At 31.3% G+C, this 25,596-nt stretch overlaps 3 protein-coding genes across 7 annotated transcripts; 2 read left to right on the top strand and 1 right to left on the bottom strand.

Annotated features, from left to right (window-relative positions):
- Positions 1-1,415: 1,415 nt before the first annotated feature.
- On the bottom strand, positions 1,416-2,812 carry Rap2l (Ras-associated protein 2-like). The gene has a single exon (XM_963381.5). It carries the CDS (start codon positions 2,541-2,543, stop codon positions 1,998-2,000), a length of 546 nt encoding a protein of 181 aa, XP_968474.1. The 5' UTR covers positions 2,544-2,812; the 3' UTR covers positions 1,416-1,997.
- Positions 2,813-5,536: 2,724 nt separating this feature from the next.
- Positions 5,537-10,635, top strand: scramb1 (scramblase 1). 4 transcript variants are annotated; one of them, XM_008200811.3, is made up of 7 exons: positions 5,537-5,762; positions 5,868-5,934; positions 5,978-6,181; positions 8,732-8,839; positions 9,690-9,907; positions 9,958-10,284; positions 10,338-10,635. In XM_008200811.3, exons 2-7 carry the CDS (start codon positions 5,877-5,879, stop codon positions 10,395-10,397), a joined length of 975 nt encoding a protein of 324 aa, XP_008199033.1. In that variant the 5' UTR covers positions 5,537-5,762; positions 5,868-5,876; the 3' UTR covers positions 10,398-10,635. The 4 variants fall into 4 exon arrangements, with proteins under 4 accessions (XP_008199033.1, XP_015834555.1, XP_008199034.1 ...); XM_015979069.2 differs by having other exon boundaries at positions 5,537-5,817; XM_008200812.3 differs by lacking the exons at positions 5,537-5,762; positions 5,868-5,934; positions 5,978-6,181 and adding an exon at positions 8,137-8,433.
- Positions 10,636-10,784: 149 nt separating this feature from the next.
- On the top strand, positions 10,785-21,764 carry SWIP (Strumpellin and WASH-interacting protein). Of its 2 annotated transcripts, XM_064359563.1 has the most exons (13): positions 10,785-11,285; positions 11,337-11,464; positions 11,514-11,673; positions 14,360-14,532; positions 14,584-14,808; positions 14,859-15,272; positions 15,317-15,649; positions 15,696-15,780; positions 15,827-16,065; positions 16,111-16,442; positions 20,375-20,604; positions 20,651-21,504; positions 21,553-21,764. In XM_064359563.1, exons 1-13 carry the CDS (start codon positions 11,234-11,236, stop codon positions 21,607-21,609), a joined length of 3,282 nt encoding a protein of 1,093 aa, XP_064215633.1. In that variant the 5' UTR covers positions 10,785-11,233; the 3' UTR covers positions 21,610-21,764. The 2 variants fall into 2 exon arrangements, with proteins under 2 accessions (XP_064215633.1, XP_064215634.1); XM_064359564.1 differs by lacking the exons at positions 10,785-11,285; positions 11,337-11,464; positions 11,514-11,673 and adding an exon at positions 13,515-14,302.
- Positions 21,765-25,596: the final 3,832 nt, after the last annotated feature.

Raw genomic sequence — 25,596 nt, 5'->3', positions numbered from 1 at the left:
CATTATTATTTTGTAGTTTTGTGTGAGTGAGTTTTGAAACAAATATCCACACGCAGTTTGAATGAATTTTATGGAATGTTCGATAAAGCGAGCGTTTGCTGCTTCTTGACGGTAATAGTTCCGGTCCCACAATAAAGGAAAAAAATCTTAAACAGATACTGATTCCGAGGACCACAAAACCACACAACTTCCGTGTCAGTAGCATAAAAATAGATCATTTAAATCTAACGCATAAACAATTCCTCTTATTTGATCTACTTTGATTCATAAATTAGAAACTGTCGGTAAAAAATAATGAGAAAGTATCTGAAGATGCAAATTCGCATGTGGCACGACATCTGCTACGGTTTGATTTCCAACTTTTCAATGGAAAAAATTGAGCTGGTCTAGATGGAATCTAAAATTGTGGACGTTTATTACTGGCATTTACACGATACCGGAAACTCATTTCCAGAATTAGCACAGGGCTTTTCTTTCTTCATATTGAAGTTTATCAGAATCCTCAGTTTTTATGAGAAGAGAAATTTCGCGAATTTCTTGTGAATTCATTCACTCGAAAGATTGAGTCATTGCGGATGATTCTGAATATTTAATCAAACACTTAACTCTCTAAAGTGTTGTACAAACAAGATGCAAAATTAATGAAAATCTTAAAATGAAACGTAAGAATATTTTCTGTTTGTTGTGAGATCGCATGGCTCTTATTGCTTTGTTGTCTCGATAATGATATTAATGTTTCATAATAAAACAAGTGTGTTATATAAATTATAAGTACCCACAATGTCACTGTTATCAACATCAAAGTATTTTGTTACAGTGATAAAACCAATGAACGGAACTAGAAACTTTACAGTGTTACATAAAAATGTTATTTCCTAGAATACTATATTTGTAAAATTAATTGAGAGAACGAAAGTATTGGGAATTATCAATGAGACATACGTTAGATAATTTTAATTTATAGTTAAATATGGTAAACTGGTCACGCATGAATGTGTGTAAAATTCATTGAGTAATTCAGTAATTGTGGATTACTTCAGGTCCCAACTACCAATTTCCCGAAGCAGCCGAAATAATGTAATAAAATTTAAGCCTAGTTTTCGTGATTCATACTTACCCAGATCAAACACACTGCCTATTTTCGTCCATGGCGGTTTTTAATTAAGCTGAAAGGGACCAAACTATTGAACAGTTTGAAAGTGAATGAATAAAACGGTTTGATTGCTTATTTTACCATTGATTAGGGTGTTGAAGTTCGGGTAAATATAGCAAACAGGTGTTTTGGTTTTGGGTTAGCAAGTTATTAAACTGGCATGCCAAACACTGCCTACACAGTTTCTTGAGTAAATGTTGCACTGAATAGTCCACGAGCACGTGCCGACACAGTTGGATGGTGTTTGAAATAAAACAAGGTGTCCACTTAAATCTTTTTTTTATTATACGTATATATCACAAATCGTATTTGGCTCTCAGATCGCACTCATTATCGCAACATTATTACTTAGTCTACAGGCATCCATCTGCAAGCACGCATCACTTTTGATTGAAAAAGTTTATGTTACAAACACAGATCTTTTGATAAAACAATATTAGATTAAATTATGTACAATATGAGCTCATGATTATTACAGTACCATCAAAGATGAGATAAGTATGCATGATAAAGGCCCAGCAATCATTTGATTAGGCCGATCAATAACATCAACCATTAAGACATTCGCATGTGTTTCTAGTTTCAGGCACTATCAAATGTAGATCTTATGGTAGATATGATTCGGTTTAAAAAACTTGTAAATAAAATAGTTATGCATCGTTTACGTTGATTTTGTTCAATGTATAAAAATATATTGTGCATTTTCTAAGCCAATATTCATCCATGACGTTAAGTATACTAGAGATGAGCATTATTTATAAATGTAGATAATTGTCCACAGTGCTATATGTAATTATTAGAGTTCACACATTGTTCCCATAAATTTAGAGAAATGAGGCCGCTATTAGAGCACTGTACAACAACAGTAACTTTTCTTTTCCTTTTCGGGGCTAAAGTTCATTTCGCGAACTATTTCAGCGAACACTTCGTTAACGTTGGTCTTGTTCTTGGCGCTCGCCTCGATAAAAGGACAGCCCCACTGTTGGGCTAAACTGTTGCCCTCGCTGGTTTGCACCTCGCGCTGGTGGTCCAGATCGACTTTGTTGGCCACGAGGAGAATGGGCACCCTCTCGGTGCCCTTCACCCTCGTTATCAGTTCTTTCATGGACCTGATGTCCTGGAACGTCTGGTGGTTGGTCAGACTGTACACCACCACAAACCCTTGCCCGTTTTTGATGTAAAGGTCGCGCATGCTGGCGAATTGCTCCGTCCCTGCTGTATCCAGTATTTCCAAAACACAAGGGGAGTTGTCGACTTCGATTTCCTTCCGGTAGAAATCCTCAATCGTCGGATCGTATTTTTCCATGAAACATCCGGAAACAAACTGAACCGTCAATGCACTTTTCCCAACCCCACCCGATCCGAGAACCACAACTTTGAACTCACGCATTGTGTCACGATTTCGGATTTAACACACTTTTCGCCCACACCACACAATCACAAGGGGGTTGGTTAAAGTTACGAGTATCACCTTTATCAGATTAGAGCAATCCATTTCAAAATGCAGGCAAACACACTACGCCATCTTAGCGAACTGTTCATCTCGCTGCGTTTCTCTAATAGACGTAAAGCCACGAGGAATGACTCGGAGGTAGGACTCCACAGAGAGGGGCGACACTGAACACAACCTCAGAGACATCACGCGCGCATGTCCACCACTTCTACCCCACATTTCCGACAACTGGCGTCATCTGCCACCACCTAAAACACCACAAACAGGACACTGTGTGAATACTTTACCCACTACACCCTATACGTGGTAGGTTAGTTGCCGACAATATCGGTAATACAGAGCGCTGCCAGCGTGACGTCACCTAGAATGCTGGACAACAGTCAGATTTTAACTTGCGTATAAAATAGTTATTTTAAATAAAAGTAATGATAAAACACCAAATTTCTCTTTTTTATTGGGTTTTGTTACATACAGGGTTGGGCAGCTGCCTGTGCTTTGCATGCGAATTTTAAAAAAATCTACAGTTTCTTATACAGTGTCGTGTATTAGGCAGAAGTATGGAACTAAGCGTTTTGTGCTTAAACTATGTACATTATTAAAAAAAACTAATTAGTACATTATCAAGTACTTTAAAAATGTGAACATTTTTGAAGAATACATTTTTTTGAAATTCCTTCTAGTTGTCGAGTTATTCAAAAAAAATGGCACGACTCTAATACAGCAATTTCTTTGGTAAAAGATTATGCTCTAAAATTGACTTCTAATACAATAATATTGTTTTTAGACTAGTGTTTTTTTTTAATAAATTATTATCAATTATTAAATAAGTTGCGTTCCGAGCGCGCTAGAAATATATTTCCAACTTGGCCGAAGTGGTTGTATCCATGAATGTTTTTATTTAAGTGATTTGATTTGTCAAATTTGTTACAAATAAAAACATCCATTGATACAACCACTTCGTCCAAGTTAGAAAAAATTTCGTTATGAGCTTGGAACGCAATTTTAATAATTTATTTTAAAAAACTGATCCAAAAACAATGTTAATTTATTAAAACTCAATTAGAATCGCCTTAGTAGGGTATCATTTGAGAAATTTTGAAAAAAAATCTTGAATAATGATACTATTTTTAAAGTAGTTGACGATGTACTAATTAGTTTTTTATGAGGTATAGAATTTAGACAAAAAACGCTTGATTCCATGTTTTTGCCCAACTCTCTGTATGAGTAATTAGTAATTACTAATTATAAATTACAGTAGAAGCTCAATTAAGTAAATATCACACTATGTGAATTGTGAACTACCCAAAAAAATACACACATTATTTTATAGTGAACAACTTCTCGTTAAACTTATTTATGCTCAATGTGTTGATTTGCGTTCTTGTAATTTTTTTGACGACTTATTCGCTTCAGAAGTTTTGAATGCGATTACATTATTTGTGTTGACTGTAGAGAACAAATTTTGTGATTAGTGTCAATCCTGTTATTACAGTTTTCTCGAGTTTAAGAAAAAAATTTTGTAAAGTGATCTTCCGCTGAGTGTTTTAAAGAAGAAATATAAGGATTGCGAATAACATTATGCAACAAAATTAGTAAGCTTATGTGAAAAAATGATAACCGTGAAGTCTGAAATATTAAATAAACACAAAAATAAAAGAAACGAAAGAGAAAGTACATATGAGGAAAATTACATTAATTCAAATGATAAAACCAAGACACTGAAACTGAAACTATTTTAGCGTACGACAAAATATTAATTTGGAGTAAAAAAAATAAAACAATTCCAGTCTTAATCACCTCCTTTTAATTCTGAGAACAATCATAGATCTACCCTTCGTAATTTCTTAAAAAAAGTTAAACTAAAAACTAAAAATCTACTAATTAATACTAATTCTTTATTGTGTAATTCATTATTTACTACTTACTGTTTTTTGTATTAATTGCGCCTACACCTTACCTTATGGTTTTATTTAGTTTATATAATTGAGCTTATACTGTAATTAATTAGTTACAAGATAAATTGTAAAAATGCTACAAAAAATATTTCTTCTCTCCTTAATTTTTATATTTTACACAAAAAATCGTAAAAAAGTCACTAGTTCCAAAATTTAAGCATTTAAATATTGTTTGTTTTGGAAGAAAACACTAGAAATCAGAAAATTTTGATCAACTAATATTCCAATATTTTTAATTAATTAACATTTATTGTAAGACATTTTTTTTTAAAGTTACATACATCGAGTACCATGTAATAATTAAATTTATAATTAGAATAAGTTTTTTTTGTCTGCGATTGATAAACTAGTGCAAACTGAGAGAAATTTGTTTTGTAATTACATATTACCCTTTGAAATTTTACTATTTGACTGTTCAACTTGATCAGTTATGATATTTGTAGTGTTTTTCGAGTTAAAAAAATATTAAAGCCTTAGATCTAGTGGTAAATTCAAACGTGGATTTTTGTGTGATGTGGCACAGTAAAACATAATTTATTTAAATGCTGTTTGTCGACAGCAAACGGGTCAACAAAATGCAAAAAAATACACATAGAACAAATTATGTAGTTCTAAAATTTAAAATAAAATAATAACTAAACGTTTGTCTGGTGGCAATTTCGATCATAAAAATAAAGCGTTTAAATAAAAACAATATACTTATTGCACTTAATATTCCGATTTAAACAAGCATTCTGGGTGACGTAGTGCGCGCGCTATGGGCCTATTGGTTAGGCGTTACCAGACAACCTCGCATTAGACTGTTTGGTGTAAATACCGTCATAAAGTCAACCAAAGCCCCAGCTCACATTTTACTACAAACAACATAAAACTTTACAACGCCATAAAACCAAATTATCAATCAAAAAGACTACAAGTTTGCAATTATTGTCGTCTCAATTAACGCAATAAAAATAAAACATCCCAAAATACTCATACTTCCCGGGTTTACAGCGCCATCTGGGGGCAATTTCCGACCACAAATTTCAGAAATTCTTGCGTCCTATTTGCACCCATCAGTAAACAATTTTAAGTATTACGTACCAATTAGTGTGTTTAACTATCCGACTGTCTTAATTAGCCCCAAAAACAAATAACTCAGCATGACCCCGAGGCTAACAGAGTGACTCATAATTTTGACAGCTTTTCAGTAAACAAAAAAGTACGTATAATCCAGTGTGCTAATTTTCCGAAATAATTCAATGACGTAACACTCTGTATAATTTGAAAAGTCGAAAGATAAAAATAGATAACATTTTTTTGATAGTTTTTAGAGATGTCGTACCCTCCACCTGGTGGACAGCACCCTGGGCCTTACCCTACACCCTACAATGGTAAGTTTTTGGGGGTTAAGTGGTGATACTACAAACACTTTAGGTCAGTATCCACCGATGCCCCCGGGTCAGGGCTATGGAACGCCGCCGCCGCCCGGCTATGGCCCCCCTCCGGGGTACGGACCGCCGCCTCAGGGGTACCCCCCAGGGCAGTACCCACCCCCAGGGCAATACCCGCCCCCAGGACACTATGGGCCTCCACCAGTGATCAATCAACCGATGGGGCCAGGTCCTGGAGGTGCACCAGGTATATTCAATTTTTTTTATTACATTTTTGTAAAATTTATATGTTTTTGAAGTCAGTTCGCTATATATTTTTTCCAAATAAATTTATTATCTATGTAATTATCTCAACATATCTCTCATCTGTTATCTACTAAATTTTTTTACAAGTGGTCCAAGTCCCATCATTATTGCAATAACCACTTTGCGATAGTATGTGCATTTTTATTGTACATTTTTTGAGATAAAAGTGTGTATATATAATTATGTAATCATTTATTTGGTAAAAAAACATGTCAAAAGAATTTTTTTGTCGCCGTCGAAGAGCGAAGTCCAATTGTTTAAGAAAGTAAATTTCACTAAATAAATGTATTTTGACAATATTTTTCTATGTTGATCGATTTGTATTCGATTACTTTGCTGTCCTGAAGAAAAGTTTAATCAAATATTCTTCTTACATTAATTAGAATTGTGTTACTTTATTTTCTTATCTTCTTGTTATAAATCTACAATATATAGTTCAAAAATTTTTAGGGCTTGTCTTTAGACCGTCTTTAGATCTTTTAAAGCAAGTTGTAGTACAATTTTTTGTAACAAATAGGATCTACTTCAACTAAATACCATATGATTATTTGAATTTATAATAATAATTGTAGCAGGTTTTATTAGGTTTTTAACTTGGATGAAAACGCTGGGTGTGATAATTTATTTTGTTGAAGAGTTAAGTATTAAAGTTTCGAATGTAATATTTAATTAGAATACATTTTTCCTCCAGTATGCACTAGTTTTATCAATTACAAAGAATAAAAACCGCCTAATTTTATAAATTCAAATGATCAAATCAATTCAAATAATCGCACAGAATACATAATTTACAAATATTTCATGTTTTGCGAAGTTTGATAAAAACTGTTTTATTTTATTTAAGTCATTTCGTGCGATCATGGGTCAAAAAAGTTGACTGCTAATTTTTTGAAATTTTTACGAAGTACGCCGTTTGGTTTTTAGTATGCAAGGTGAGTCTGCTGAGTATATTTTTTCTGTAAGACTTGACTTTTCGATTTTTAAATTCTTCAGTTATTAGACTTTCCTCTGTTGTTTCAAGTTATGCGATTTTTTCTATACTCACATTTTTGCATTTTTTTTTGTGAGTATTCGCATTTCTTATTTTGTGTTCTTTGGTATATTTTTTTGCAGTAAAACATTTTTCGTCAATCCCCTCCATATTGTCTTATTTTTTACATTCTTTTTTTAATTTTGATTTATGTTTGTTTTCTTCCACTCTTATTTCTCTTAATTTTCTTCTAGGTTTATCTTCAGTAATTAATAATTTCCTTACTAAAGTAATTTCAGTTTTAGAATTGAAATTATCTTCGAAATTTTTTCAATTAATTCGTCAGCTTAAAAAGAATTACTAGTTCAGCTATTTTCTCTTTAACTTTTTTTCCTATAATTTCTTCACAATTATCTTTGGCTTTATTTTCAGTCGGAAGCTTTGTTAAGGTTTTGCCAATTTTTTTTTCAGTATAATTTTTTTTATTTTGTCTTTTTTTACTATTTGCGTAGTCGCTATTATTTAGGAACTTTTAATTTTTTTTGTATTCTTTTCTGTTCTTATAATTCTTGTCTGTGTAAGTGAAAAATTACTAAAAGATTAGGGAAGATACCTTTCGAATGTCCATTCAAGCATGTAAAATGTGATGAATTTTTATTTAATTACAAATCGCGATTTTTTTAGGTGCGCGATAAGGTTTTTTCTACGATTTCTTACAATTAAAATGAATTAATCAATTATTTAAGTCATAACTCATAATTAAATTTGAATGTAATTTAGTTGAACTTAGAATGGTTGATTTAAATTGTTTACAAAAATTCGAAGCTAAAAGTTTCTAACGTAGGCCCTAAAAGAATCAGCCTGTATTGTTTAGCGATTAAAATGATAAGATAACTATTTGAAAGAAGAAAACAATTATTACACTGAAATACGTTGTGTGTGACTCTTTTCTGAATAATCACGATTATGTTCCTATTAACTATTAATAAGTCATGGAAATAAATATGAAGTGAATGATCTGTGCTTGATAAAAAGTGTTTGTTTGTCTTCAGAATTGATAGGGAAAATAATGGGTCAGTTCTAACCATGTCTGAACTAAGAACACAATTCAAATTTAAGTCAATTCCTCGAATTTTGGTTCGTAAATTTGGCAAACTATTTCGGATTAAACGGTCCCCAAAAAGCAAGGGTTACCATAAATTTCTCTCAGAAAGTGAACAAAGGCAAGTACACCTACCTTACTGTTTGCAAAATTACACGTAATTATAAAATTACGCTCGCCTTATCTAGGATTTTTCGTTTGTTGACAAAATTATGCAAGTACATTGACATAAGCACCTACTTTATCAGTCCCTTATGTGAACACTATCTTACCGTTCTACTTACGATTTTTTTAACAAAATGGATAATTATTACGGTAAGCGCAAAAATTTTGCTACCAGCAACGTAGCGGCGAGTGAAGGAATTTTTTATATTTGGTAAATACAGAATATTGAAACAAACATGTTTGTGTGTCAACAGGTGGCTGGATGAATATGCCGCAAGGACAAGTCAACTGCCCTCCCGGATTGGAATACCTTACTATGATTGACCAATTGCTAGTCCACCAAAAAGTCGAATTATTGGAAGGTACAGTCACTATATATGAAAATGACGCGCCCATAAACGCGCCGATCCCTGGACGTAAGATCGTAAACATCCTTTGAAATTATTGAGGTTTTTCGTTGGGAATTATTGGTTAGAAATAATGACAAAACAATTTACAAGTTCGTGCCGACATTTCGATTCTTTAAGTCAAAAATTAAATTTGTTTGCAAATTTATTTCATATTTTATTGAATTGAAGTTAACTTTTTTCGTCTGTTTTTAATTAATTTTTTGGCTTAAAAACATCTAAAATCTACTAAAATAAGACGAAATTAAACAAGAAGAAACAAATTTTTATTATTGATAAAAATTAACAAGCTAATAGAAATTTATATTATCAATCAGTTGTGTTTGTTTTTGAACCTAAAACTTATTTATTTTGAAGATCTTGTCAAAACACGCCTCACAATCACAAAAATCAAACAAAGTTAATGTTACTGTGCCGGTTCCACTCGATTTCGCTTGTCTTTAAGCGAAATTTTGTCAATAATTTAGTCTAAAAAGAAGTTATTTCTACTTTTTTAAGTTGTTGAACCCATTTTTTGTTCATTTGTGAATTTTTGCGTTTTATTAATAAGTAATAAGCCAAAAAATCGTCGAATAATTTAATTAATCTTTAGTTTTGTTCATTAATTCGAAATGGTATTCTAAAGAAATAAAATAAGAATTGTTTGTTACGTGGCAAATAATTGATTAGTTAAATTTGTATTTTTTTACTTTCTTTTTTATTTGTCGTTTGTTCTAACCAACAAAAAAAATTGAAGACAGGTTGTTGGTGCATGGACGCGTCATTTTCATTTTGAGTGACTATGCATTACCCAAACCCGTTTCAGCTCTCACTGGATTCGAAACCAAAAATAAATTTACTGTGAAAAACAGCTTAGGCCAAAAAGTATATTACGCCGTCGAAGACTCCGATTGTTTAACTCGAAACTGTTGCGGTCCAATTCGGCCGTTCGACATGAACATTTTAGACAATTACAAAAACGAAGTGATTCATTTGCACCGTCCTTTAGCGTGTGATTCTTGTTGTTTCCCGTGCTGCCTCCAAGTACAGTCGATTTCCGCGCGAATTTCTTGCATTTCATTCATTCATTCCAGAGCATAGAAGTTTCAGCGCCTCCTGGCACAGTTGTAGGAAGTGTGGAGCAGGAATGGAGCATCTTTTGCCCAAGTTTCGCGATTAAAAATCCAAGTGGCGAAACGGTTCTCCGAATAGAAGGACCGTTTTGTACGTTCAGTATTTGTGGAGACGTTGAATTTAAGATAATGTCTGCTGATGGTAACACACAAGTGGGAAAAATTTCCAAACAGTGGTCGGGTCTTATCAGAGAAATGTTTACCGATACTGATTATTTTGGGATAACGTTTCCAATGGACTTGGACGTAAGAATGAAAGCTGTTATGCTAGGAGCCTGCTTTTTAATTGTAAATCTAAGAATATTGAAAATTTGGTCACATGTTATTTTGTCTCTTTTTAGGATGCTATGTTCTTTGAAAAGTCGAGAAACAAAGAAGAGGATTCTCCAGGCATGCTTTAATTTTTGTGCATTTATGTGATTGTGTGGTTAATTTTTATTTTAAGCGTCGTTGCACAATGTATTTTTTATTGTTGAATTTATAAAGACGTGTCAATTTAATATTATTAACTGATGCTTAGAAAATGGCCTTCCCGACTATAAATTAATATATTATATATATTCTTAATACTATAACTAACTGTTTACATATTATATTCTCGTAATAATTGTACAATTTACCAATATAACGTTACCATTAGTTGCTTTTCATTTATTAACTCCATTTTTCATATTCTGTTGCACTACAATTACACCTAACGCTTCTCTGTTAAATGTTACTGAAACTATGCCCAAAATAGTACGTAAAGTAGTACTTTTCCGGACCCCTTTACTTCTTATTACATAATTAAAGCTAACGTAATAGTCCATATTGCTGGTCGCATTGATTTTCAAAATGTTCAAAATAAAGAATTTCATATTCTTAAGCAGGTAAGTAAAATTGTAATAATTGTATTATTAAATGAAATAACGGGCAAAGCTGTCTGGTTGTCGTGCAGTAAATAAAGTTTTATTTAGCAAACGGTACACAATTATAATAAAGTAAAACTGAAACAAAAAAGTAGAAGATCCGTTTGTTAAATATTATTTTTATTTTGGTGGGTTGGTGTTAGTGCGCATGCTTGGCGTCCTAGGGATGTTTCAAAAGTGGTTCCAACCTCTGTTCCTGTTGTCGTCAACCTGTCAAAATGTGCTTTAAGTTGGTAGTTGTGTTATTAAAATTGTTTTCTTTTTAAACGTTTTAAAACAATGTTATAATTACTGTAATAGAAACTGTGTACGCTTAAAACGTCAATAAAATGCTTGAACCCCGAGATGTAGCTGAGAAGAAATTAAATGCTGAAACCAATAGTGAGTAACATAACCTAACTTTCTGCAAAATTTTATAAAACCATATTTTAGGATTAATTGGTGAAGTACAGCTGCTTCAGTACGGCAATTTTTTAGATAAGTACAGTGCTGATTTAAATCATTTTAAAGAGAAGCTTCCAAATAGATTCAACGTGCGATTAGAGCCAATTTTACTTCAGGTTCAATCGGTGCAAAAAGAGGGGCTTTTTTAAATATTTGTGATTTTAGAGCTCTAGAACTGAAAATGTGTCTCTGTTGCATTTAGTACACTCAGATAATAAGCTTTTGAGTCGAATTTTGGCCAGTTTAGCTGCTGTTTGTGAAGAAATTAATTTACTAGTGGAGGAAGCCAGGACGTACTATCCCGTTTTTGTTTTCTATGGGGAAGGTACGATTATATAAACTGATCAAATCTTGTCACAAAAATTCAATCCGAGATATGAACAGGGTGGGAAAAATTAAATAATATATGTATTTCTCAAAGTAATTGAGATACGACTTAAAAATTATTGCGCAGTGTTTTGTTATTTAATAATCCTTTTATTTCTAAAACGACCACGTTTTATGCATTGCGCATCATGTTATAGTTAATTTACCACTTGTTTATTATTAAAAAGTTAAATTAATATTAATTTATTAAGGAAAGGTAGAAACACTCTTAGGAAGAAAACAGCAAAAAATCGTTATTCGGGCGAACTTTTGGCAACAATTAGTTCGGGTTATAGAGGTTCTACTACATTTAATTTATCCCCTATATACAGGTTGTCCCAGTGGGTAGGTAAAATCCACTATTCGCTGTGGTGTAATTAATTATTGAAGACAGACAAGCTTATTTTGGTTATATAATTTATAACTGACGTTTTTGGGGCTTCTTTAGGGCAATAAATAGGAAATCATTCGTATAATGTGGAGGGGAACCATTTTGTTAAACAGATACTATTATTCACCTTTAAACAATGTTAGAAAAGTAATATTTTTCCCTAAGCCATAAATACTAACCCCCTGCCTTACCTGAAAGAATTTTCAAATATACAGGATGATTCCGAAATTAGCTACAGTGCAAACTTATGTTTTTTCAATTGAACATCCTACATTTTTTTGCATTTTTGGATGTAGATTTTAGAACCAATGATTTAGAGTGTAGACTTAACTTTTATTGGTCAATTTTGCTTAGTTTTTGAAATATTTAAAAAAAACACGCACTTTTTAAAAATGTATTGCTCAAAAACGTAAGATTCTTAGAACAGTTGGACTTTGACTACATTAAAGAAGAATGTTCAAACTTAAATCGGTACCAATTGATTAACGCATTTCAATTAGAAACGTAGAAAAATTATGATGTTTGTTAATATTTAAATAACGTGAATAGGGGAACACCCTATTTTTTGTTTTTGCTTCTCAAGGATTATGAAATCTATCTAAAAACATAAAGTTTCGAATACCCTAAGTTAATAATGGAAAAGATTCATGAGCATTGCCGTTACCATAGTAAAGCATAACCATGGTTTACCATATGGTTACCATAACCATAGCAACTCCACCACGGATCATTTGTTAGAGTTTTATGCAGGCATTTAAAAATCTATCATAAATATTAAAATTGTAATTATTTTTTTACTGCAAGGAATGACGAATAATGGCATCAAAGTTATTATTAGCTGAAAATTTCACTTTTCGACTACTGAAACAATGGTACTTTAATAATTTTTAATGATTTTTTTAATGCTTACAAGTTAAATATCTTTTGAGTAAACAGCAAGAGGCACTTAACTGTTATTGTTTTTAGGTACACATATAGAGTAAAAATAAAAAATAGGGTGTTTTATTTAAAAAATTTAAGTTATTCATCTTTTAACAAACCTCTTAATTTTTTTGTTTTCTTGATTTCGTGAGCTAAAAAAATTATGTCCTTAAAAATTGAACATTCTTGTTTAAAGTGGTGAAAGTCCTACTTTTTTTGAAATGTTATTTTTTTAACAATGCATACATTTTATTAAAAAAATTAAAATACGGGGTAGTTTAGGCCAGCTCCCATCTTCTGTAGCTCGGTTATTATACTTATAAGGTGATGTTTTAATATTTTGTAGATGATATTTATACTCTAGGACACATTTTCGGAAAATATTTTTGACTATACAGATTGTTTCAAAAAAGTATGACGTTATAATATTTTTTTAATAGCATGCTATTATTTTTTTGTGTTTATTATGATACCTTTTTAGCTTATTACATCTCCATAAAGTCCTTCTCAAATCAGTTCAGGGATTACTGTTAAAAAAATAAAAACCAAAAAAAAATCAGTTTTACATCTTAAAAATTACTAAAAAATGGAAATAGTGCTTTTTTGATGACATTATTACTAGGTACGTGTTGAGCAAGGTCTAATAGACTCATTAATTAAGCTTGATTGATTTAAATTAGTACAGGGTGTTTTGCAGCATTTCTGGGTTACATTTTTTGTTTTTTGTTTTTTAATTTTTTGCCCTCTTAACACTACTTTTTTATTGCTTAAATCGATAAAGTAATCAATTGCGAATAATTTTTTGTTATTACCAAATTAAAAGGCATGTTCTCTTTAGTAAATCTACCATGTTTTGTAATATTTGGTCAAATTGTTCCAAAGTTATGGTGCAAAAACGTCTTTCCATACTCCTAATTCCCAGGACTGTAAAATTCTTATAAGTTTCGATAGGACACGAGTTATAATCTCAATTGGCATCATTTTATAGGTCCTTTTTGAGGTTTATTTATTGGCTCATAAATACGAATAACCCTGTATAAAAAAGTAAGCAAAATCGCCATATAATAGTTTCGATCAAAAGCTACATCCAAAAATGAAAAGAAAAGAGTGGTCCATTTAAAAAATGTAAGTTTATATTGTATATTTGAAAATAATTTTAGGTGAGGCAGGGGTTAATATCCATGGCTTAAGGAAAAAGATTATTATAACTTTTCTAACATTTAAAGGTAAACAATGGACTTTACTTACTCGCTGGGATATCATGTATCGAAGATTTGTATGGAAAAATACTGTTTTGTTGCGAGTTTTAAAATCTAACTGGTCAAATTTACAGGGAAAAATAGTACAAAGGAAGACCTGAAATCAATTTCGTCAGTTGTTGAAGTTCTGCAAAAAGTTAGTTGTTTTATTGAACGTTGTTACCACGTTATTGCTTTATTATTCCAACAACTATGTGCCATTCTGGGAAAGGAATATAATACGATTCGATCAGGAACATGCTTTCCTGTAATTTTTCCTAATAAAAAGTTGTAACACATATATACATAATTGTTACAGGAGTTGTTAGATTGCTTGGCCGAGTTGTTGGTTTGTTTGTTGACTTTTGACAGCTTATTTTCAAATCAAACGTTACTAAAGGATCATTGGTTGTTATACTGGAGGTCTGTTAAGGGTATTTTACACAATCCAGGGAAGTTTCAGCTCACTCGAGAACAAGTTAGGTCGCTTGATAAAAATTTGGCAAGCATTGATAATACACTTTTGACGGGAAATATATTTAAGGTTTTTTTATTTTATTGAAATATAATAATTTAAAAACAAATCGATTTCAGACTGCGTTAGAAAAATGTCTTGATGAAAAAGTGATCCTCGTTATGAAAAACAGCAGTCTTTCGAATGAGATTTCGGCCTACATTAATCAGTTACTAACCGAACTAGAACGGGACGAAGAAAATATATTTTTTACCCAAGTTTGGTTGCAAGTGAATTGTCTTGTTGTTCTGGAACATTGCTTGTTTGGTTCGACTGATAAAAAACTAGTTAAGAGACTGATTGAAGTCAATAAAAAGGCCTCTGCTTGCACCCTCTGTGGGAATGTTTTGTGGTACCCTGAACAATTTTTGTTAAAACATGTTCCGTCTTTAAGCAAATTTCTTGATGAAAAAACGTTTGATAATATCAGACTTGCAAAAATTGCCTTGCGAAGTCAGAATTTACCGAAGGAAACGCATCTCCTGTCGCTCCAGGTAAGTCACGCCGGACGCATGCGCGAACTTAGCCCAATTTCCAGGCTTGCCATTGGATGATTGAGATAGATAGAATCACCCAAAGAAATTTAACCAGTTTTGATGTCAAACATCTACACGAAACGTCCAATTTATTAATAGACGGGATAAAGCTAATTAAAAAAATCAGCGAAGTGGTCAAATGGATTACAAATTTACATGCCGACAAAGACCGGCCGATGGCCAAATCCGTGCTTTTGTCGCTCTGTCGCCTCGTTGAAATTTTGAAGTGTTTCCAATTTATTTTCCATAAGAAATTGCAACCGCTTGTTTATATAATTTCGCTCATTTTGCAACATTTGTCGCACAAAGCCTTGACATTGTTGCGCAATATACGTGTAAGTGGGTTTTTTGCGAAATTGTTTGGTTGATTTTTTATTGTAGAAGAGTTTAACTCAAGAAAAATCGTACAAGGAACAACAGTTAGATGTTCTATCCGCTTTAAATGTTTGCGAGCAAAATCTAAAGGGTATGGTTGGGCCCGTAGTGTGTCGGTTTTAATTTTTTTTTGTTAGGACCTAACACAAACCAACGAATTTTAATAGCAAAATTGTCTTTGTCAGCCAGTGGATTATCCTGCGATCATTTAACTGAGATAAGGTCTGTGATAAACCGTTTAGAGTTAATTTGTTGTGTACATTCTATATTAAATCGACTATGTGATTGCTCGTTTTTATATTGGCACCAAATCTATATGTTGCCTGTGTATTTTTCAAAACTAATTGAAACCAAAGCTGACTTATCTAGACATTATGTAAGTAGAAACACTTTTCTTAACACAACTAACCCATTTTTTCAGTTAATACTCAGTGCTTTAAGTGATTGTGCTCTTATTGCCGGAGATAAAATATCCGGATCGACTGACACTTGTCTTAAACAAAACCTGTTTGGACCTTTAAATCAAATTGTTGAAACTAATTTACGCCTTCAAACGCATCTACATTTACAACTGCCCCCCTCAGATCCATTCAAAAACACCCTACCATTAAACTTCGCCAAATTTAATCCAGCGAGGATGGACAAGTATTACATAAGTATTAAAAAAGAAACTGAACATTATTTGAGTACGATGTTTTATAATTTAACAACGGTGGTCTTGCATGATTGGAAAACCTACGGCGAGATGAGAAGGTAATAGTTATACAGGGCGTTTACGGTTATGTGTGATATAATGCGCTATTCAAAATAAAAATTGTACGTTTTTTGTCGGAGAACTGCTGCTTCGATTATTATTTAAAAAAATATTTTAATGTTTGTGCTTTGGATGTCCGACACGTAGAAGTTTATGGAAAAACTAGTCCGTTTTTTGAGAAAATTATTTTGATCAAAAGCACATCTTGTTATCATGTTTTATTCAGCTTACAAACAAAAGTTGACATCTTACAGGAATCTTAAAAACACTTACATCTATATAACAAACATACTTTTTTACAGAGGATTTAATAATGTTGTCATTCATTCATAATTCGTTTATTTCTTTACCTGTAATAAACTAATAACATAAGGTTGTATTTTTTAAATAACAAGTATAAATGTCATTGGCTATGACATTTTGGAAAGACATATTTTTTTGATCTGAAAAATATACAGACAACAAACGTAACGCACAAAATTTATATCTTTATTATGAATTATTATTAATTTTTATTTTATTTTCAAAAAATTTTTGAACAGGGCGATTTTATTTTTTTAAAGGTTACATTTTGAGTTGTGACGTCATTTTTAATTTTTTTAAATGACAACTAACAATTTTGACTAGTGTTATAGACAGTGCGTATTTTTTTCATTCTGCTTAGTATAAAAAAATATACAAAATAACAAAAAAAGAAGAGGGTAAAATAAAATAGTAAAAAATATTGAAAGTTTTATTAGAAAAATTAATCATAAGAGGCTTTTTCTTTTTGTTCTTGCCTTAGTGCAGAAAGGTCATTTGTTTTTTTATGGTTTTGTTTTAAGTAATTAGTATGAAAACATTTAATACAAAATCTAAACACAAAAAGTAAACAAAAAAACAGGGTGATTCTTTTAGGGTCTACATTAGAAATTTTTTAACTTTTAATATAGCTAGAGCTTTAAAATTGTATATACGATCCAAGTCGACCATTCTGAGTTTAACTAAGCTATTTTCAAAATGGTTAATTTTGGTGACTATGAGAAAATAGCGCCAACTTACAACTAAACAGTAACATTTTTATTGCATTTGTGAATTCACCTTTTGAAAACTGACTAAAATGTACAATAAGGGGACATAAAAAACTGGTACAAGCATGACAATTGTATAAATCAAAAAATCACAAATTTATATCGGGTAAATTTGGCTTTTTGAGAATAAGGTTATAAAAATTTAACATTAAGTTAAAGTTCAGTTCTTAATTGTTCTCTACATTTACAAAGATTAAACACAGTTAATACAGTTGATCTAACAGCTATTTAGCTTCAAAGAGCTCCACAGACTATCGTTAGATTGCTGACAGTTTTTATCTTCAATGACAATTCAAAAGTTTGATACACAATGAGCAAATTTTGGATGTACCAGTTTTTTATGTGCACCGATGGTACTCTCGTTGTTAGTACTTATCTGGCATAGTTTTTGACGTATGAGTATGTCTATTTTTTATGTAAATTTTTATTGAAAATTCGAGAAGGCTCTTTGAACATTCGGTTATCGAGTGCAAACAAATATTCACTTATCGCACAGGGTTCAAGAGCTCTGATATTTTAAATAAATCCCTTCAAATGAAAATTTTAACAAAAATATTAACAAATGTCAAAAACTATGACGACACTTGCCATTTTAAATCTAAAAACACATAATTTTTATTAATCGCATAAAAGTTAATTTAATATTGAAAGGAGGTTGCGAAATGGCACGAATAGCAATTAAATTGTAGTATTATTTATTAACCACATAAAGTTAAGTTATGCTGTTTTTGGATTAATTAATGTTTAAAACATCATTAAATGTTTTTAGGGCCCACTAGAAAGAAAAAGCAAAGTATGTTTTTTTAAATATCTAAAAATAATGTACGTGTTACACAAATATAAATGTCAAATAAAAAAAAATAAGCTTTCCAAAATGTCACAGCCGCCTATGATTTTCATTTAAAAAATGCAACTTTATGTTTTGCAGCTAAACAAATTGTCTAAAACATTGACAACATTATTAAATTCTGCGTAAATAGTCTCTTATAACGTCTTTGTTGGAAATGTGTACTTTTTACAATAAGAGAGATATGAATGTTTTACTATTTCGCTAAAATGTGAACTTTTGTTAGCAAGTCGAAAACAAAAGACGATAGCGGGATGCAGTTTTGACCAAAATAATTTCATTAAACTCGAGAATGTGTTGTCACTCGTTTTTTTCTAAAGCTCTTAGTTTCGGCACCCTGTACAGGGTGCTGCATTTTGGAAGTCCGAAAAGGGGATCTCCGAAACTAAGAGGTTTAGAGATACATTCTTGAGTTTGTTTTTTGAGAAAAAAATTTTGGTCAAAATCGCATCCCGCTATCGTCTTTTGTTTTCGACTTATAAACAAAAGTTGACTTTTTAGCGAAATCTTAAAAAATTCATATCTTTCTTATTATAAAAGATACAAATTTGAAACAAGACATTATACAGGCTTTTTTTCCAGAGTAATTTAATAATGTTATCAGCGATTTTTTTAACTATTCGTTTAGCTGTAATAACATAAAGTTTTATTTTTTTAAATAGAAATCCTAGGCGGCTGTGATATTTTTAAAAAGGTAATTTTTTTCTGATTTAATATATCTGTTTGTGTGATACATTGTTTTAAATTTAAAAAAACATAACATTTTGGATTTTTAATTAAAACTATGAAAAATGTATTAACCCAACAAGTATTTATGATGTGATGATTTTTTAAACTCTAATTAATTAAAAACTAGCAATTAATAAATTATTATTTGATCAAATTTAATTAAACATAGAATATCGGAAAAAAAGTCTTATTAATTGTGTGACCGCCTGTCAATAAAATTTTATTTTACAAAAAAATGTCATTCCAAACACCAAAAATTAAATCCAATCTTGTGGTAAAAAAATACATAACATTATCAACGTCACCTCCATTGCACTTCACTAAATCATAAAAAAGTGTCATCAAATGGTTGTGGCACTTCGTTTTCAATTTTTTGCACATTTTTTATGTAATTAAAATCTGCGACGATCGCATATTTGTTCAAATGAAAATAACTTTAACATAGCTTATTTTGATAATTTCACAATTTTTTACGTTAATAACCGTTCACAAAATTTCTTCTTTGTGAAATAATTTTTTCAAATTTTTAAATATTTTAAATATAAATTTTTGTCAAAATTATATAAAAATATCACTTATACATTCGGTTCACTTTCATAAAAACCATTGTGGTGAAATTCACTAACCTGTCACCATGACAACTCATATAAAAGTTAATGCCAAGAGTACCCAATTTCTACCACAATAGTTTTTATGAAAGTGAACCGAGTGTATGTATTTACATTGTTTTCAGTTCAGACAAATAAGCTTTTTAAAAATGTCATAGCCAACTATGATTCCTATTGAAAAAATACAACTTTATATTATTAGTAGTTATTACAACTTAACAAATGATTTAAAAAACCGTTGATAACACCCGTTAAGCTCTTAGTTTCGGAGATTCCGTTTCCGGACATCCAAAATGCAGCACCCTGTATACACAAAACACAAAGTGAAGTGATCAAACAAAAGACATTTAAATTTTGATCGAAACTAAAGTGAAATGATATTGATAACACTGTCAAAACTATGAAGTGATGTTTTTATTGACTTGGTTATGATATACTTATTTATTGCAACAATTACATTTTATCATTCAAGTGACTTAAATTTTGTACCAAAATACTTCGGAGTAAAATAACGTTCTTAAACCGTTACTTATAATTTTTCTGCACTACAAGACCGTAAACGCTTTGTTGTATAGCAAGATGATAAAGTTTCGTGCTGAGATGTATTTTAAGTTTTTTCTTTGTAATTGGTTTTTCAAAGTAATTTCATAATAATTCAATTTATTACACATTTTTAGACTAGCACGTCTTCAATACGGGTTGGAAACAGTCGAGGACAATCTTCCAATGCAAACACTTGAACAAGGTTTAGATGTTTTAGAAATAATGAGGAATATAAATGTTTTTGTCGGAAAATATTTGTACAACTTAAACAATCAAGTATTCGTTGAGGAATCAAGCAATAATAAACATTTAAACACCATTAACATTTCGCATGTTGCCAACTCCATCCGAACTCACGGAATAGGTAAAGAATTGGCTAAACACTTCAAACATCAATAATGTTCCTTTAGGTATAATGAACACGACGGTCAATTTTACCTACCAGTTTTTGCAAAAAAAGTTCTATATTTTTTCGCAATTTATGTTTGATGAGCATATAAAGTCCCGCTTGCTGAAAGACATGAGGTTTTTTTCGGAACATAAGCTAGATCTGAGCCAGATGTATCCGTATGAGCGGGCAGATAAGTTCAATATCGGGATCAGAAATTTAGGATTGAACCAGAACGGTTTAAGTTACTTGGACTTGTTCCGGAAACTGATCACACAAATTGGCAATGCCATGGGTTACGTCCGGTTAATCCGCTCAGGTGGACGTCGTTTTCTTGCCGACAGCACTTGTTTTATCCCAAATTTAAAAGAAATCGACCAATTAAACGAGCTTATAAGCCAGGAGGCCGCGTCCGAATTGACGAAACAAGCCGCAAACTGTTTGATGAGCGATCTAAAGGCACTAGTTGAAAATTTTGAAGAAGCAACAGAGTATTTTAAACTTCTTGTTAAGGTTTTTATACCGGTCTTCAGAAACCCGAGCAACATACATTTGAAAAATTTTTACATAATCGTGCCACCACTGACAATAAATTTCGTTGAGCATTCGTTGACTTGCAAAGAACGATTAAATAAGAAAAATAAAAATGACGCCGCATTTACTGACGATGGGTTTGTTATCGGGCTTGCTTACATTATTGAACTTTTGGGGCAAGAAAGCCAGTTAAATTCGCTACACTGGTTCAACTCAGTTCAAGCCAAGTTTGAACTTGATAAAAAGAAGATCGAGGAACAGAAAGCCGTTGCGAGCAAGCAAGACGATAAATTGCAACAGACCTTGCAACTTTCTGAGAAACGAATTAATGCCTTCCAACGGGTAGCTCATTTTTTTTTTTTTGAATATCTCTAACTGTTTTTGTTTCAGGAATTTCGGCTGCTTTATTATAGCTTCAGCAGTGCGCGGATATTTTTCCAGGCCTAAAGTGCAATACATGAAGTTGGCAAAGCCAATACACGCCTATTAGTGCAATTACGCTAAACTTAAATGCATTCCCCATATTTCTTGTATTCATATTATATTTTATTAAACACCAAACTGTTGTGTAATCTTTTATAAAAATAAACATTTTCAACAATTTTTTGTTTTTTTTTTTTTTCTAAAGTCAACATCGATTTATTCATTAGGTTTTCCCAGATCACTGTGTGAAGAAGTACTGTTTACTTTGTGGGAAACATGATAGTGACCTATTTAAGTATTTATTTTTTGTAAATAATAGCCTTTTCTGAAAAGGTTTACATTGCTTCCTATCAGTCTTACTTTCTTGTTTTTATAAAAACTACTAAAATTGTTTCCTTTGGGATTACTTGTATTACAATTTCTGTTACAATTCACAATTTGTAAAAGATATTCTTTTCAGAATGGTATGGGAGTGCTAAATTTTTCAACAACGCCCTACTATTGAAATTTTCCGAAAAAAACATCAATATTTTTTGCAAAAACCTTACAAATTTTACAAAGTAAACCCTATTACGACGAAAAGCTCATAAAAATGCCATGCAATTTTGCCATAAAATATGTATAGGGTGTTGCATTTGAAAAAGTAGTTCGTCATTTTCAGAAAATCGTAGTAGGCGATGGCGTATCCCCTCCGAGTTCGCTTTTATTGTAGAAGATACGCAAAGGCTTAAGGAATCGACTGGAAAAAAGTTTGTTAAATTATCTTGAATTGTTCTGAAGTTGTAAATTTTTCTGTGGGGTAATTAATGCACGGCTCTTTTTTCATACATAATGACAGATTAACATAAAAAAATAGGTGCGTTATATCGACAATTTAGTCTCAATTTCAAAAATTTAACAAAAAGTTGGGGTTTTCATTAAAAAAAAATCGTAATTTTTGTTTTTATTTTTTTAAGTAAAAACCAAAAGAACTAGATGTTTTTAAGTAGGACATTCTTCAGGCACTTTTTTAGAAAAAACCTACATCTGTCATTGCTTTTTCCAAGGCACTTTTGATGTTACAACACTCAACTTCGGTTGTTCTTCTGGACACTATATTTGATAGTTGTATTTTTAAAAAGTTTTTTGTTCCTGATTATAATGATGTATTACATTATATGATCAAATCTTACATGCTGATTTAAAGTAAGAAAAAAGCGTTTTTGCAAAGAATGCTTTAGAAACGTCATAAATGTTGTTTAACAAACTAAATCTTGACAGTTGTATTAAATATGCGAGCAGAATTTTTATAACTTTTTCTTGTTTTGTTTTGCAAAGAATAAAATTCTAGCTTATTCTTGTTATTCTTATTCTTATTTTTATTCTGATTTTTCAGATCCAAAATCGATTAAACCTTTAAAATCTAGTTTGTTTAAAAACAAAATTTTTGACGTTTTTTCCAAAGCACTCTTCGCAAAAAAGCTTTTTTCCATTTTGGTCACCATTTAAGATTTGGTCATATCATGTGATATATCGTAGTCGAGAATAAAAACACTTTAAAAATTTATAAAACAAATATGGCTTACATAAGGAAAACTAAAGTTAAGTGTTGTAACTCTGACATCAAGAACGCTTTGGAAACAGCAATGACAAATTTAGATTTCTTGTAAAAATGTGCTTTAAGAATGTCCTACTTAAAAACGTTTGGTTCTTTTGGTTTTCGCTTAAAGAAATAAAAACAAAAATTAAAATTTTTTTATTTTTCTCAATTAATTTAAAAACGAAAAATGACACATCCATTTTTTTTACATAATTATTCAGCAGAAAAATGCGCAACTTTGTCCTATTTTAACCGACCTGGTATATTTGATAATACCAGATCCTCTGTTAGAAGAGAGGAAAAAAATATGAAATAAATATTTTCCACTGCACTAATATCCAATCTCGCTAGGTAAAAAACTTTTTTCTATTAATTTATTTATCCAATAAAAAAGAAAAAAACCATTTGACCAAAAAATCACATTGGCTGTTTTTTACACCAATGGATGGAAAATGCGAAATAAAATTATTCTGCAAAAATTTGACTTTGAAAAAAATCAATAGAATTTCATTAAAAGCCACTTTGATATTATTCATCGGAAATTTCAGTATAATTTATGAGGGACAAGATTGAATAGTAATAAATCTCCGCTACAAAAGGACCCACTACCTACCCCAATAACAATAATGACTGCAGAAATTTTACAACTAGCGGCACGGTCCCATCGGGCGGTTTTAAAGCCAGGATCGGAATAAGCACACTAACGTGTTAAAAATATTTTTATTAAAAAATTACATCAGATGTTCAAATTAATGACTTTTTTGGTCTCAACACAAACGGTTCTTCGTTTAAAATTCGCATGAACCCTTGCCGCAAGATTTAAAGATTAATATTCCATTTGCAGTAAACAGATAAAATAAATGGGAATCTGGGCCTGAAAAATTCTTACCTTCGGACCCAACAATGATCGCGTGACAAATGCAATAAATTTTTGAAAGCCACCACCCTGATGGAGACCTTTTGTGGAAGTGATTTACAGTTCTACCAAAATTCACGAGAAAAAAGCTGCTCCAATATCAGAACGCAAATTAAAAATCAACGACACATTTTCTTGAAAATTTAATTAGGCACTTTGATGCACTACCTCCAAATACACCCATAGACAAAAAATCGTTGACATTGGACTTTAGTTAACTAAGCGAAAGTGAATAAACGCACCATACAAGTAAATATTTTAAAAATTGGTCAAAACGTCCTTCTATACAATTAAATCACATACGATTTTTTTTAGATTTTTAGATGAATTATAAAGAGGTGTAAAGTGCCTAAGTGTAAAATTTGACTCACCCGGTATATAGCGTGTCTTAAGTCTTATGGTGCTTTTAGTCTTATAAAAAAATAATTTGTTAATTAATTACCTAAACTCCTAAACGATAGAGAATTAATTATTCAATTTGATGCTTTGCTATTGTTCAACTTTTTAAGGTATGGCTGACAGATTAACAATTTTTCAAAAAAAGTTATTGGCATGTTTTCTAGCATACATATGAAACACCCTGTATTTTTGCGATATCTCTAAAACTAATAATAATCGCACAAAATTCAGCGTTTTCTATCAAATATTAGGTATTTTTCTCTCTCTATGCCTGAAATATGTTTCAGATTTTTTCTACAATTGCTTATACTTAAATTAATTAATTGATTGATTGATAATAAAAATAAAAAAATTGTGATACCTTGTGTCACCTGAGAAGGCAAATGTTGTAAAGAGTGGTGTAAATTAGGTAAGCACACACCTGGGCGGAGACTAATTGCGCACAAATGTAGGAGGGGACGCGGAGCAGTGGCGTAACAAAATGTGTTAGTGGATTGTTTAAGAGACAATTGCTTGTAAATAATAAATTCCACTGTCAAAATTGCAGTTCACTTACAACTGCTTCAAATGAGTTTCCTTTCGTTCTTTGTGAAATTTTGTCATAATAAAGCACATTGCACGCCACTGGTTTAAAAACTCCTCTGCTTTTTACAATGAACTCGTTCGGGACAACTACACATACAAGCCCAGGTGTGGTGCTAGCAAAAACTTGTGTGAGAATTGCTTGAAAACATCATTTAAACATCGTTGTTCAAGAAAAACATTATAAATCATACAATTTCGAATAATTCATATATTCACATTTTTTATATTGATATTAAAATAGAAATGTGATCTCTGAGGTTAGTTCTTCTAAACCTATTACATAAAAGCCATGTAAGCTTGAGAATAAAGTTTTCAAAAGATGCAAACTTCGTTTACATTTAATTTTTTTAAGAGTTGCTAGGGCTAAAGCGCGCCCTCTATATCTCAGAAGCTATAAACATTCGAATAAGGCAAGTTGAATTATTTTGATTTATTTTGAGCTCTACTATTATAATCGTGTTATAGTTATATTATATTATAATACCCTTTAAAATAAATGTAAAACCTTTAAATCCACCTTGTTGCAAATTCG

This window comes from Tribolium castaneum, chromosome 10, assembly GCF_031307605.1.
Source record: "Tribolium castaneum strain GA2 chromosome 10, icTriCast1.1, whole genome shotgun sequence".
Classification (NCBI taxonomy): domain Eukaryota; kingdom Metazoa; phylum Arthropoda; class Insecta; order Coleoptera; family Tenebrionidae; genus Tribolium; species Tribolium castaneum.
Note: the sequence above shows the minus strand (reverse complement) of the source record. Positions and strands in the feature narration are given on the sequence as shown.

What these genes read in the sequence shown, in the direction of transcription:
- Rap2l (XM_963381.5), bottom strand. Translation starts at nt 2,543, where the DNA reads ATGCGTGAGTTCAAAGTTGTGGTTCTCGGATCGGGTGGGGTTGGGAAA.
- scramb1 (XM_008200811.3), top strand. Translation starts at nt 5,877, where the DNA reads ATGTCGTACCCTCCACCTGGTGGACAGCACCCTGGGCCTTACCCTACA. An exon ending in GTTTCCCGTGCTGCCTCCAA is followed by an intron (nt 9,908 to 9,957) that starts GTACAGTCGATT and finishes CATTCATTCCAG; the next exon opens with AGCATAGAAGTTTCAGCGCC. An exon ending in TAGGAGCCTGCTTTTTAATT is followed by an intron (nt 10,285 to 10,337) that starts GTAAATCTAAGA and finishes GTCTCTTTTTAG; the next exon opens with GATGCTATGTTCTTTGAAAA.
- SWIP (XM_064359563.1), top strand. Translation starts at nt 11,234, where the DNA reads ATGCTTGAACCCCGAGATGTAGCTGAGAAGAAATTAAATGCTGAAACC. An exon ending in TTTTGTTTTCTATGGGGAAG is followed by an intron (nt 11,674 to 14,359) that starts GTACGATTATAT and finishes TCAAATTTACAG; the next exon opens with GGAAAAATAGTACAAAGGAA. An exon ending in GATCAGGAACATGCTTTCCT is followed by an intron (nt 14,533 to 14,583) that starts GTAATTTTTCCT and finishes TAATTGTTACAG; the next exon opens with GAGTTGTTAGATTGCTTGGC.